Source organism: Styela clava, chromosome 15, assembly GCF_964204865.1.
Source record: "Styela clava chromosome 15, kaStyClav1.hap1.2, whole genome shotgun sequence".
NCBI classification, from domain to species: domain Eukaryota; kingdom Metazoa; phylum Chordata; class Ascidiacea; order Stolidobranchia; family Styelidae; genus Styela; species Styela clava.
The window spans coordinates 10,857,638-10,872,650 of record NC_135264.1 but is presented as its reverse complement, the minus strand read 5'-3'; the positions used below and the strand labels follow the sequence as shown (position 1 = coordinate 10,872,650).

Sequence of the window (15,013 nt, the reverse complement as noted above, 5' to 3'; positions counted from 1 at the left end):
AATTTTAGCTAATCTTGTGGTGTTTTCGCAAAGTTGACACTATTAACAAAATCATAAATTTTCTAACACTAAAGCTAAGAGATTAGCATAAAATATACACGTTTATATTCGGCCCAAACTTAAAAAAGCAAAAAATTCATGACTAATCTATGCCTGAGATGCAACCTAATTTGGTGAAATGCACAATACGAAAAAATATAGTTATTATGAAATGCTATATTATTTTACCTGTTTTTTAACAGTGAACATGCATTATGTATGAACCAAAAAGAATCTGGTTTTCTGAAAAATTTATCCAAAAACTTTTCAATAATTCCAAAGAAGTTTATTTAATTATTAAATTCTTGTGATCGCGCGTTTCCCCAGAGATTTGATAATTCGCTATTAATTTTGTCTTTTTTTTATTTCGAAGTCCACGTTTTATGTCAGGTGCAAAAGTAATAAATTTGAATATTATAATATCAAATCGAGGCGATTTTTTCACAGTTTGAAAATAATTTGGACTCGGATTAAAAACAGCATACAAAAATTGCTTAAACCATGAATTTACTCAGTTATCAATTTTGTAGAAAATACAATTACTGTTGATATATTATGTTATTACGACCGATTTCCGGATGTCAAGTAAATTTTAGAAGTCAGGTGTTTATTATTGGATTCGGATCGGGTTCAGGGTCCAAAAATTGACTCCGTTCAGTTCTTTGATTTAATATCCACCAGCAAAGCATCTTCAAGCCTTTTCGATCGGATATTTAACAATATCTAAAAGTGGGTGGATGTAATGTAAAATGTAATTTTCTCCAGCGTCGACGGGTAAATCATCACGGTTTCCAGTGGTCTCATTTTACGCATTACGCATGAATTCAGCTCAGGCTTACGTTATTTTTAAAAGTAGATAAAGAAATATAACACTCTGAGATAATGGAATACTGTATCAGTCAAAATAGTTTAAACGAAATAAAATACGTTAATGTAATTTAGCAAAAACCGTGGTCTACGCCACTGTCTGAAGGCATTTCCTACGTGACAGAAAAAAGGAAAAATACTTTTAAGTTCTGATGGGTATTGGAGATACTGCATAATTACCCTGCCTCAACCCTCACTGTGGTTAGAATAAGTGCAAACAGAAATATATTCAAATGAATACAAAAGATAAGGAAGACTTATGGAAGTGTAATTGATGTTTTTATTTTATTTAAAGTAGTTGATCACAAAAAACTAACTCAAAAAAAATTGTGAAAAGGCACTCAAAATGTGGTTGTCGGTGATCACCAGGAGGTATGAGTATTTGGTTTGCAAGTTTAAATAATATAAAGGTATGTACAGATTTTGATGCTTAAATTCAATCACTGTAAAACTTCCTCAGAAATGTGAAAACGTACTCAAACTCAGATAATTAGTGACCATTGGATTGTCAAACTGTACAAATGATTGATCTGTAAGTTTGGTCAATACTCAGGAAATGGACAGCTTTTGACGGCCTATCGAGAGATCTCATACAAGTAGTTCACGAGTAGTTCAAAGGCAAAAAAACTCACTCAGAAATATGAAAACGTACTCAAACTGAGATAATTAATGATCATTGGATTGCCAAACTGTACAAATGATTGGTTTGTAAGTTTGGTCAATACTCAGGAAATAGAGAGTATTTGACGGCCTATCGAGATATCTCATACGAGTAGTTCACGAGTAGTTCAAAGGCACAAAAACTCACTCAGAAATGTGAAAACGTACTCAAATTGAGATAATTAGTGATCATTGGATTGCCAAACTGTACAAATGATTGATCTGTAAGTTTGGTCAATACTCAGGAAATGGACAGCTTTTGACGGCCTATCGAGAGATCTCATACAAGTAGTTCACGAGTAGTTCAAAGGCAAAAAAACTCACTCAGAAATATGAAAACGTACTCAAACTGAGATAATTAATGATCATTGGATTGCCAAACTGTACAAATGATTGGTTTGTAAGTTTGGTCAATACTCAGGAAATAGAGAGTATTTGACGGCCTATCGAGATATCTCATACGAGTAGTTCAAAGGCACAAAAACTCACTCAGAAATGTGAAAACGTACTCAAATTGAGATAATTAGTGATCATTGGATTGCCAAACTGTACAAATGATTGATTTGTAAGTTTGGTCAATACTCAGGAAATGAACAGCTTTTGACGGCCTATCGAGATATCTCATACGAGTAGTTCAAAGGCACAAAAACTCACTCAAAAGTGTGAAAACGTACTCAAACTGAGATAATTAGTGACCATTGGATTGCCAAACTGTACAAATGATCGATCTGTAAGTTTGGTCAATACTCAGAAAAGGGACAGCTTTTGAAGGCCTATCTAGATATCTCATACGAATAGTTACTCAAATCAAAGGCACAAAAACTCACTCAGAAATGTGAAACGCACTCAAAATACGATCGTGAATGACCATCCGGCTTTGCATGTTTGTCGATTTGGCGCCAATAACAACAACCTCGTATGACCATTCACTCCTGGACAGGACTTATTGGCAAAACTCCAAATTGCGTTTTCAGAAACGAACGAAATACTTGTAGGCGATTGTAATCGAATAAAAACATCAGCGATAATACACCAATTATTGTTTAATTTTGAAATATTACGCCGATATATTGTATGTTATACTGTTCAAGTATGGATCGTGTATAAACTGTACACTAAAATATTGTTTTATCTTCAGCCTATGTATGGGGTGTCTAATTTGAAAAAGTTATCAAAATTTTGAGGACTGAATTTTGAATTTCGCTTAGGAGTGAATTACCTAATGCTTGGCAGCCCCAGGTGTATTGACCCTTTAAGGGCCAATCCATCATTAGTTTTGACATTCAAAAACACATCTAATTGCCAAAAAGGAAATACTCGGCTGGGAGACTGTTCTCGATGCTTTTTCTACACTATATCTCAGTAGTGAGGAGTTCGTTTGTTGGCATCGTGCTTCAAGGTGTGGTGAGGTGTTGAAGTTGTGTGAAATTTTAGAATGTTAAAAGTGCTTTTTATATACAGGAATTTTATAAAAAAAAAACGTGCTTTTGAAAAAAATGTGATTTAACTTGAAAATATTTTTTTAATTTAGATCGTAATTTTAATTTAAGTTGAAATTTAGTATACTCGAATATGAAAGCAATTTAGTCCAAAGTTGATGCATTAGTGATTCAGTATTGAATATGTACATAAATCTATTTATCTTTATTTCTTATTTATTTATTTTTGAGGGGGTCAGATGATGTGTTATTGTGGATATCACAGAATTATTTTTAAGATGAAATTCTATCTCGAACATGTACATGAATGGGAAATTAGATTAGAAGTTATTAGTATATCGATGCAAAATGAAGAAAGATTTTTCCGTGCTACGCTTAAAAATAGTCCAATTAGTTTAAATCAAATTGGGATACTTTTAGATAAAGGGGCGTATGCATTCTGGTATTGTTTTTGATCGATACACATCAGTTTATATCGCACTTGTTTTTGAAATATGTAATTTGGCGATTCAAAGTTAACAGTCAGTGTACATAGCGGAAATACATTTCTAAATAAAGAAGCCTGGTGGTTGGGTAATTGAAATTGATTTTCTGTCGGAGTATCTTAATCGATTTATAACATCGACTTAATCCTGCAGGTTCAGATCCATTATTCAACAAAGACTCTTCCGTGCAATGCAAAAATCACAAAGTTTATGGCGTATGAATTTGAAGCTTTGATTCTTTACCAATGACAGAGTTATGGCCAACTCCATGATCATAATGCGAAAGTTTAGTTGGAACATGACGTCACTATAATTTGAGCGAAAAAACTTGACCGTAGTAGATTTGTCTGCAGGGCTGTCGAAGATAGTTAAACAATATGTACATTTGATTTGTAATTTTAACTCTTTAAATGTCAAAGCGTCATGTAAACCATTCGGGTACAATCTGTTTTGGGTGCAATAGGTGACCCAGCTTACATAGATCAACGTGAACTTACCTATGTAGGCGTCGTTAGTTTAAACCACCGGTTGCAACCACATTTAAAAGGTGTAGTAAAGCAGCCAAAATATTCTCCGAAATGAAATGTACAAATAGATGATTGTTGAAAGATTTTTTAGAAGCCAATGTCTGAAATGCTCATTAACTTCGCTTAGGAAAAGGTGTTATGCAGGCTTGTTTTACATCGCAGTTCAGCGCTATAACCATTGTTATAACGTCACAATTAGCATGACGTAATTAAAACATAATGCCTTAGCTTAATATATTTTTTTTGTGATTTCAATAGTAAGAGTTTATTATAAAGATAAAAATAGTGGAATCGTCTAAAGTTAGACATTTTTGACATAAAATGCAAATCTGGGATTATAATATTTGAACAAAAATACGACGTTCAATGAAAATGAAGAGACGTAAAAGTATAATATACGGAGTTGCATTTGTATTATACCTTGTACGATGCGATTCAGTGAATGGAACAAATTCTACTGTCTCCCATGACGGAAATTCCAGTGATGGTAAGACAACATTTAACCTAGATACACGTTGTTACAGAAATAGGTTTGTAGTGACTTAGTTTTGGCTTTAGTTGGCTGTTACATAAACTTGTGTTCTTATTCAATTATTGGCGCCCTGCCGATGGCACAGGAAATTTGACCCATAACACTAAACAAGTATTTCGTCATTCTGTTCTATTTTTAAGTGCTTTGGAATCAACTGAACCCATCATATGGAGTTAAGATCCAATATACTGAGAGGTTTATGATTTTTATTACTTTTAAATAATGAGTGTTAAGATAAGAAAAATTAAATTTCTGTGAATATTGAAATTTCATATTATGTTGTTCGAAATATTTTTCTTTTTAATACCAATCTTTACGTTTTTAAATAAATTGTTGTTAAATCGTTAGGAAAATCAAAATACACCTTTATTGAAACTCGATTTTAAAATTGCCTCTTAGCCATTGAAATATTTATAAAATCAATTACAATATTTATTTTGTTTACCGCAGAATTTTTCCACGTTTATCAAGACGATATAATGAATATAACCGTCCTCATCTATCGTAATATTTTGTAACGATTTTTGATGGATAGCAGTTGAAACTGTTTCATGTAGACCTTGCAGTTACGCAACGTCGAGCTGCATACTTTGCAAATTTAGCAAGAGTTGTTTGGGTTCTTCAAAAATTTCAGAACAAAAAGTTTGTTTTGATTTCAGCGCGTATTTATTTTCTGGGATCAACTTCCAGCATGTCGCAATGTTATGATACGCTCAATTAAACTAAACATTTCAAGGTTGTCTGAATTTTAAATTGAATTCAATCCCTCATTTTTCATTTATGACACATATTCAAGGATATGGGTGATAGTCATGCATTCTTGTTGTTATTTGATACGGTTTGCAAACTACCATAAACCACCGGTGTTTTGTAGTGAGAAATAATTATTTTTCGAATGAAATTTTACTTCTTTGGCCACTTAGTGAATTAGTGATAAATATATATATTATAAATATTTTGCAGAATCCACTTTAGAACCTACAACTGCACCTTTTACGCCATATGTACCAGGTATGATTTAGTTTTTTGTTGTTTTTCCGAATGCTTTTTTAAAAGAACCATGTTTCCCAACGATTTGATACATTTATTCATAACACTTTTTAATGAACTATTTTGAAGATCTAAACTTTACCAGGAGCCACATTTTTCAGTTATAATAATATATTCTATGCCACAGGCACCGCTGTACCTGTTTAGATTTTAGGAGTCCTCAATTGACATTTTTCAAACTTTATTCTCAGTAACTATTTGTATTATCATACACCTGAACCATACACAATCACATTCTCATACAAAGGCCGGGTTCCGGTGGTGATGAGTAGAGATCAAAGAATAATTATCATTCCTTTTTCTATTTGAGAACTTCGTATGCCTAGAACTTTTATTTATAGTCATTAAAAGTCACTAAAATTTAAAAAAAAAGACTGATTCTTCAATTCACCCGGAATAAAATGAGGTTTAAGTGATCTTAAATTGAGAATTAATAGTAACTGGGAATGATAACGTTCACCTCTGCACTCTACAGCCTCCGAATCTTTGACTGAATATACGTTCATATCGTTTTTTTTTTTTTAGATAATGTCAACTAGTTTTCATTAATGGTAATTTCGTAACACCGTTTCTGTTATTTTAGAACTTTACTCAAAAGAGCTCGACGTTTTGTACCTGCTGGACGGGTCCTACTCAGTCGGAGATGGAGATTTTGAAAAAATAAAATGTCTTTTCAAAAATTTAACGGAGCATTTGGATATTGGATATCACAAGGTAGCTAGCTGTTTTAAGTTACTGATTGAACAAATAAAATTTCGCTTTTCCAAGCATCGACCTCGCCCTGTCGACGCGCTCTATCATTGGCCGTGCTTCACCCCGGGGTGATATAACAATAATTCTACGAATGCATGGCATTGGCATGCCATCTCATTGGTTTCCAAACTGCACGTCAAGGGGATTTCGATCGAGTGCGCCGTATCGATCCATTTACTAAAAATAATTTCTTATCTGCCACATTTAGAACTTGTCATAAAATGATGAAAATAGTTAAAATTAATGTTGACAGAAAAGTAAGAATGACTAAATCGGATATTTACCTACGTTATGATGGCTGATATGCACGAAGACAGCAAGATCACGTATCGCATTGATTAAAATGTGCATATAATAATAAAACTTGTAACTTCATATTAAAACAGTCAACTTTCTGTACTCCCGAAGTATGTGTACCAGATTAGGGTTATTACGATTTCCCTCATTTTAGTTCTATTACGAGTTCGGAGAATGTCTGTGTTAGTCAAGTAAATATACACAACCTGATGTAAAGTAGGCGAACAAAATTAGTTACCTCTATATTGGTACACATACTTCTGGAGCGCCAATTTATACCTGAATGGTCTTTATTTGTATTATGTTTTATACGATTATACGAAGTATTTTTACGCCTTCTGCTCCGAACAAGGTTCCGCGCAAGCATCCGGAGCTTCTATGGTTTTGAAAGAACCGGAGTCTTTTCTGTTGTGCGTTGGCTGCCCAACTTATTAGAACCTGGGTGAGGTGGTAGGCATGGGATAGTTAAGTGTAACTCTTTAGCCATTGAGCCACCGCGTCTACAAAAGTGAATGCATTGTAATATAGATGTGTTACTAATTAGGCAATATATCAGTTCATATTATTATCTAAACCACAAAATTGGGAGGTGTTAGTTTGACTCGCTTTGAATATAACCTAAATTTTTCAATTTGTTTGTCATTCAATATTGTCTTTTCTATTGGGAACTCACAGTTTCGTTTTGGCATGCAACGAGACTTATCTCTGAGAACATTTCCATTCTACGGGTTGTGGTAGAAAACAGTAAATTTTTGACACATCACCGTTTAAGTAAATATTGATTGATGAACTTCAAATGATAATGCACATCTATAACTCATTATCGTTTCATGTTACAAATTGATTTTACCAATTTCAGGCAAAAGTGTTTAAACTTGGTCGTTTTTTTATATGTATGAACTTTTGAAAATAGTGTAACAATTCTATTTATTTAACTAAATAATTTTACCTATATAGGTTCGAATTGGAACAGTGCAATACGCTTATCGAACAAGAACCGAATTTGATCTAAGAACGCATCAAAGGCAAGCTGACGTCATGAAGGGTAAATATATGTCACGTGATATGTACCATTATTACCCAAAAATTATGTAAATTAATAATGACTCTGAACATTTTTTACAATAACAAGAAAATATTTCTTACTTTTCTGCAGCTTTAGACATTGCTCCATACAGAGGAGGAAAGACGCATACAGGGCGTGCAATAAGCCACGCCAGGAGGCAGTTATTTAGTATGGCTTTCGGTGGCAGATTAAATGTGGCGAAAGTACTAATAGTTGTCATTGACGATCCCTCACAAGATTCTGTCAAAGGGCCAGCGCAGAAATTCCTGCAACAAGAAAATACTTTTGCCGTGGCAGTTGGAATTAATGATGCACCACAGGTATTGAAATCAAATATTGTGTTGTTTGTCCTCATACTTACTATGTTGTATATGGAATAATACCATTGGAAAAGTCATGCCATTTTAGTGTATATTGTACCATCGTGTATTGAAACACCGTGTATTTATGTAACAGTGAGTTCTGATACTTCTTCGGAGTAAAACACTGTATAAAATCGCAATTGGAACAATCAGTTTTATATCAGTAAAATTCTCTGATAAATATGCTTTGTAAAACGAAAATAAAATCTTTCAAAATGGCCTCAAAAATTCTTGACACTTGAATCTTAAAAACACACGGACACATCGGTCCACTGGTCAATAACATGACACGTTGATGGACTGGCCAGTCGGAGATATCCAATGTCGCTTGCAGCATTGTTACAACATCTCCATTTGGATGAAAGCTTGTCTAGCTTGAATAGTATTTGGTGAAATGGTTCATGGTTCCATTAGACTCAAAAATCGTAAAATAAATTTTGATTTTTTGTTTCTAGTCCGAATTGCGTGAAATTGCTGGAGAAGCATCAGGAGCATTCTACGTTTCAGATCCAGAACAAATTTGTGAGGTTTGGCCAAAGATACATAAAAGAATAAATGACAAAATGGAAGGTATGATAACAAACGATTTACTAGCAACCATGCCCTATTCAAACCACTAATATTGAACTCACAGAATTCTAGAAATTGCTTACAGCACTTATGAGATCGGTTTCCTTAGTTAACCACATGAAACTAAACTATATCTAGAACTACGTCATTAGGTTGCGTATCAGGGGCTGTGGTCGACTAATTAACAAATATTCGGCTTTCACCATTCACGTATTGCTTTATTGGAATGCTTTTTGGAATGCTTTCTGTATACACTGGAATTTGCACAACGTACAGTTGGGATAAGTGTGAAGTTCATGTTTGTAAAATCTATCCCCAAGGACAAGTTAAAAATTGCGCCAAAACGATAAATTTACCATGCAGGTATCCCGGTATCATCATATTTATGGGATTTTGTATTTTTGCAAATATTAATTATTTCTTCTTTTTTCATGTCAGTGATTCTATGCCGTTTAGTGATTATGTGTAGAAATAGCATGAACAAACTACAGTATATTATTACGTCATAGGCATAAATAAACATTTTCACGTCATTAGTTTTCATGTTTTGTCATTCTGGTCGCGGTTTGCACTTAGTTAAAGACCCGTATACCCCAAGCTTCATTAGCACCCTATCTACTTCACAATGTTGTCAATTGTGACAAGTTCAAACGGAATATGTGGTTCGTGTTACATTTTAAACAAAAAGACAAGATAAGACTGGTTTCCTTGTGTCTGTAATTTGTCAAATTGTCGTGATCTTTAACCCTATCACGTGACTATATCACATCTCAATCTCAGACAATCTCAACACGATCGCTATTGAAGGAGTTTTTCGATTTAAATTTCTTTTAAATATACTATTTTTACATTTTTTCTACTTAAAATAGAATTCCAATATCTGTGTTAGTAGCTTGTGCATTCGCATGAAAAGTGTGGCGTTTGATAAATTTTTACCTCTATACGGGTTTTGTTTGGTTTTGCAGAATATATAAATCATTATGTATATTACAATATCTATTTAAAGACTTTTCTGCTTTGCAATCAACAAATCTGAAAAATATGCGCAAACACTTCGGCGTTTAGATTCCCAAGGGTGATAATCACAACATAGTAAAAAGCTGACCCAATCGTTAGTGCACATTTACATGCTGTACTACATGAGTTTTCTTTTTCGAAAAACAACTTTTAATGAAATTCAAAATACATTTTTGTAGTTACCATGAACGGATCATAGATTAAATGACGAAGTTTTTGACAAATCAGGCTTAAAAAAATAACAAAACTAATTAAATCAATAATTAATGTTCTTGCAGAATTGTACGCAGTGAGTCCTGATGCACCATCTGGCCTAAACATTGGCGTCCTTTCCAGGTCACGGGTTACACTCAAATGGAAGCGACCCAAGGGATTAGTGACGTCATACATGGTACAATATGGGAATGTTGGAACTCCGGTCAAAGACATGAGGTCAATACAAGTTCAAGTTGGTAAGTTTTTTTTATATTTGTTTTGCTCAGTTTACGAATCCTTAACTTATGATTCAATTGTCACAGGTTTGGAAGAAGCAACTTTGAATGACCTTGAAACACGTGATTATGCAATACGTGTCACCTCTCAAGGAAGTAAGGAAAAATCACTTCCGGCAGAAGTACATTACGACACCGCATGTGCTGGAGCGCGGATGGAGCTACTCGTTTTGGGCGACGATTCGTGGTATTTTGGGGATTTTCGTTTTACGTTTTCTCTCTTTCATATAACAAATTGAAGACGGAAAGTTCTTAGTTGAATGTTGCTTCTATGCATGAATTTACATTTGAAATCAAAATATATGCGTCATAAATAAGTCTACTGAATATTTGAGTTCCAGGTTGTCAAGCATTCAGCTCAGGGTATAGCTTTACCTTTGACTTTGTCAGGCATGGAAAATTAAATTACAAACTTCATCGTAAATGACCCGAAACGATTCTTTCATTTTTTACGATTAATTTGTTCGTTTTTGTTACAGGAGTGTGAAAGCTGATAACTTCGCTCATTTCAAGGACTTTCTCCTGTCCATGTCGGAAGCGTTTTTGATCGGACCTTCAGCTGGTGAGTAATTTCATACATAGGCCAACAAGTTGCAATATCATATTGTTGACCTCAGTCATACACTCTAGTGACGTTATTTTGAAATTGACATTACGTCGTTGGCACATCCGTTATCATTGAAAATTTGTAAAACATTGAAATCACTTAACAGTACAATTTTTTGGAGTGTTCGTATCCTAATCATTAAAATATCTTAATTAATTTTAATTATTACAAAATTTGAAACTTTTATTCAATTTCGTGATAATACTTTTGGGCGTAAAAATGATGGCAGTCGTAGATTTTTCTAAACCAATAACAAATGCTTTTCGAGACAGAACATCAAAATTCACATTCTAATGTCTGATCGAATGGCATTTCAATTTTGATTTATTTCTCTAAATATTGTCATTTATTATCAAAAAATATTTGGAAATGGTTTTGTTGTCAAAACAAAATGTCAAGCTGGAATTTGGTTCCTATACAGCAAATAATTGCCAGGAGTTATAAATGAGAAAATTAGTAGGTATTTTATTTTCTACCCACATTTACAAAACCGAGTACATTTGATCATATATATAAAACTTGGAAGTCGATGCTCGTGAAAACATTCATACGCACTATAATAATTGAATTTTAGATCGAAAGATACCTAGAATTCTAGTGGTCTGGCAGACCGTAGGAGCAATTATTCTTATATTTTCGTTTAAGGTAGTTGTTAAAAAACATATAGCCTGAATGGATTAAGAACGACCCCAATGAATTACTAGTATTAGGCCTTATAACTCAAATAGGTCTGAATTCTTGTTGAACTCGTTAATACTCAATTTCATGAATACTTACTACAGGGCGTATGGGAGTTTTTCTTTACTCGTCTCGTATACCAAGATTTGTGGTTCCTCTCACCACATACAACGATCGCAGCACACTGCAAGATAGAATACGAACAATCACGTAAGGCAGGAATTTGTACGAAGATCTTTACTTGTGGATATCTTTAAACTGTATTGACATTTTTAATTCAATAACTCTTCATTTACTTTTTCAAAACGTTCTGTGATACTGTTTAGATATGGTGGTGGAAAGAGCTCCAAAACGGGACTTGCTTTGGAATACGCTAGGCAACTTGGATTTCAGTATGCAAGAGAAAATGCTATAAAAGTTGTGCTACTGGTGACCGATGGCAAATCAAGTGACGACGTTGAGCAAGCTGCTATTGTAATTCATTGATAGTTATATTAAAATTTGGCCATTCAATAATGTCATAATAAGGATATGGAATTTTTCATTTCAGGCTTTACGAGATTCTGGTGCCATCGTATATGCTGTAGGGGTATCGACGCATTCGGACGCAGACGAATTACAAAAGATAGCATCAGAACCTGCGTCAAGTCACGTCTTTGATGTGCATACCTACGACTATTTGGCGAACATTCAGCCTGACATTGTACGTGGAATTTGTAGAGATGTTTTGATAGAACTTGGTAAAGGTTAGAACTTTTATATATATATACATTCATTCGAATACACCAAGTCAAAAAATGGCAATTTGTTCTATACGTTTCATTACTAATTGCTTGTTAGCTCAATTACGCAAAGCATTTGTTTTAACTTCATCCACATTGAATCAGGTGTTCAACTATTTTATTCGTTTTCAGTTAAACCACGTTTGGATTCTCCGGTCAACGTTCGGACTCTTAGTGTCAGGGACACTCGCTTCAGTGTTGGATGGGATAGGAGCAAAGGCGAAGAATCCGTAACCGGATATGAGGTCAGATGTCGCGGAGATGGCAGGCTATGGAAGATCTCTTTAACACGGGACACGAGGTATATTTTGTGTGAAACTTTTTTAAGTTCAATCATCTGGACATAAACACATGTTACCTAATTCTTTTATTATATTACTTCATGAAAGCTCCCGTTTCCATTCACAGAGAAGCAGAGGTCGTCAATGTCAAACCTGGTACCAAGTATGAGGTCGAAGTTTATGCAACCGGATATAGAAAAGACAGCAAACCAGTAACGCTGGATGTAGTGACAAGTGAGTGTCTTCGAAGGCACTTAGGAAAGATTGTGACCGCCCACATTTGAAACTCACTGTTACGAATGTCACTAATAACTGAGTTTTCAGTAGAAGGACTATGGCCCTAGATATGTATAAGATTTGAGTATAGCAGCTTTCGTTACCAAGACATTTTTTTGCTTAGCTTAGAATGAAATATTGATTGATAAAAACATATAAATTTGTATACATTTTTAAATATTATCGTTTCTATCAAATTCATGATCCATAACGATTGGGGGTATTTGTGCCGCGAAAAGACTTAAAAAATAAGCTAAAAAAAACTTTTAATTTTACTTTTTCATTTAGCATTACCAGGTCCATGGAATGTTATGGCGTCAAACGTTTCACCTGTTGGTGCAGATATAACGTGGAGTTTGACATCAGACCATGTAGCTGCGTTTCAGCTAACCATAATAACGGTTATTGGTGAAAGAACAGCTCTCAATGTCACTTTACGTGAGTATTACATGCTGGTCATATTAATTAGTTCGAATTAAATATATATTATTATTTTTCATAAACAACTTCGCCATAATTGTAGATGGAATATATTCTTACAAAATATGGTGAGCTCTGCTGCTATGCCATTTAAATTCATATATATCACAGAAAACAATACTGCATATTACAACGTTACGGGACTGTCACCAGGAACTACATATCTCGCCGAAATTCGTGCTATGTATCATCCGACCAAAGAGAGCAATCCATCAACGGTACAATTTACAACAAGTAAGTTGGCTAATACTCATTGAATGGGGTAAATGGAAAAATACCAAATCGAATATAGAATCATTTTTATGCGAATACTTTGTCAATATCCCAATGACAGGTATCGTTTTTAAGAAGAATCCTTTATTGACTATAGAATACCTGCCGGATCCTGGATCTTACAAAAGACTTGTGGCACCCAGGGGTCTTGTTTGGGCCCTCTGATGGTCTTGGTCTTCATTAACAGCGTCACTCATTGTATTGGCGATACTCGAAGCTGTTTGATAGCGTACATTCATTTTTGCATGACGTAAAAAAATATCTAAATCTTATTCTAGGGCTCGCACCACCCGACCGAATCTATGTCAAAAATGTCACCAGTACCTCGGCAACACTGCTCTGGGAAAGTGTCCAATATGTCCCTGGTCACGGAGGCGAGAGTACATTACGATATGTGGCAGAAATCATCGACACAGTTGGAGGGTTACGTGGCACAAGAGTGGTCGTCAACGAACGTGCTATTCATTTCAGCGACTTGGTACCCGGAACGCATTATACAATACGGTTATACGTAAGATAACACAGTTTTTATTTATTCAATGGATTTTGAAATCTGTCAAAAATTCAGGGTTTCAAACAGCATGTTCCATACCACACAACTGTTCGTTGCCGCCGCTATTAAATAAGAAAATTCGATTAGATTATATATCATTGTTTTATTGTCTTTATTGTTTCCGACGTAACGATTCTCTGAATAAGCTCTATTGACACGATATCATAAATTTCAGCAACCATCCAATTAGTGGACTGAATGGGATGTTTTATTTGACATTTAGTGGTCCATTTGTTCAATCGTCCATCTTATGGATATAGTTCGCATACTTGGAAGTGATTCGTGGTTACTTGGGTGTTTAATGCACAGTTCATCATTGACTTTTGATGCCAAGAACCGAATACCATGTCAAATTGAATGAATCCATTTCTGTAGGTCACATCAGGTAATATGAAAAGTGAACCAATCGTTACCAACATGACTACTCCAGCAATCTCTCTTCAACTTGATCTTGCAATTCTGATTGGTGTTTCGCCTGAACTCAGCAACGGTGAACTGTTCATGCTTCGTCATTTTATGGTGACTTTGGTGAAGGCTCTTCAACTTGGACGGGATAAAACCAGGTGATTATTTCCTACGGAACTTTCATCACTAGATTCAACAATTAGATATGAACTTGATCGGTTTCATATTTTCCTTTTTCCAGACTTGGAATGATACAACTAGCTGACCCACCCAGAGTTTTATTCGAAATGACTGGAAGTCGAAGTCAAAATATATTTACCCAAATATATACAATAGATAGAAGAATCAGTAAAAGTGTTTTGACAGAAGAGTGGATTGTAGAGACTCTCTCCGTAAGATATTCACGTAACTACCAAATTATACTAATTCAACCTATAGCGTTCAAGTTTACACCCCGAATTCTTTTTATATTGCGGAGGTTCTTTCTCTCGTTTAAAATTGTAATAACAACGCATTTATTTTC

At 34.5% G+C, this 15,013-nt stretch overlaps 1 protein-coding gene across 9 annotated transcripts in view; it reads left to right on the top strand.

Annotated features, from left to right (window-relative positions):
• The window catches only part of LOC120334548 (uncharacterized), an 83,753-nt gene that overhangs the window by 10,127 nt on the left and 58,613 nt on the right, over positions 1-15,013 (top strand). For 8 of the 9 annotated variants that reach the window (XM_078120451.1, XM_078120444.1, XM_078120448.1 and 5 more), the window contains exons 6-23: positions 5,513-5,560; positions 6,183-6,313; positions 7,607-7,694; positions 7,806-8,035; positions 8,533-8,647; positions 9,943-10,116; positions 10,183-10,342; positions 10,635-10,717; positions 11,545-11,650; positions 11,767-11,914; positions 11,991-12,186; positions 12,355-12,523; positions 12,631-12,737; positions 13,068-13,217; positions 13,371-13,493; positions 13,811-14,043; positions 14,461-14,648; positions 14,732-14,882. In XM_078120451.1, the coding sequence (XP_077976577.1) occupies positions 5,513-5,560; positions 6,183-6,313; positions 7,607-7,694; positions 7,806-8,035; positions 8,533-8,647; positions 9,943-10,116; positions 10,183-10,342; positions 10,635-10,717; positions 11,545-11,650; positions 11,767-11,914; positions 11,991-12,186; positions 12,355-12,523; positions 12,631-12,737; positions 13,068-13,217; positions 13,371-13,493; positions 13,811-14,043; positions 14,461-14,648; positions 14,732-14,882 (2,600 nt within the window). Of the gene's footprint in view, positions 1-4,279; positions 4,505-5,512; positions 5,561-6,182; positions 6,314-7,606; positions 7,695-7,805; positions 8,036-8,532; positions 8,648-9,942; positions 10,117-10,182; positions 10,343-10,634; positions 10,718-11,544; positions 11,651-11,766; positions 11,915-11,990; positions 12,187-12,354; positions 12,524-12,630; positions 12,738-13,067; positions 13,218-13,370; positions 13,494-13,810; positions 14,044-14,460; positions 14,649-14,731; positions 14,883-15,013 lie in introns of those variants that run through there. The other variant, XM_078120449.1, reaches the window with a different exon arrangement.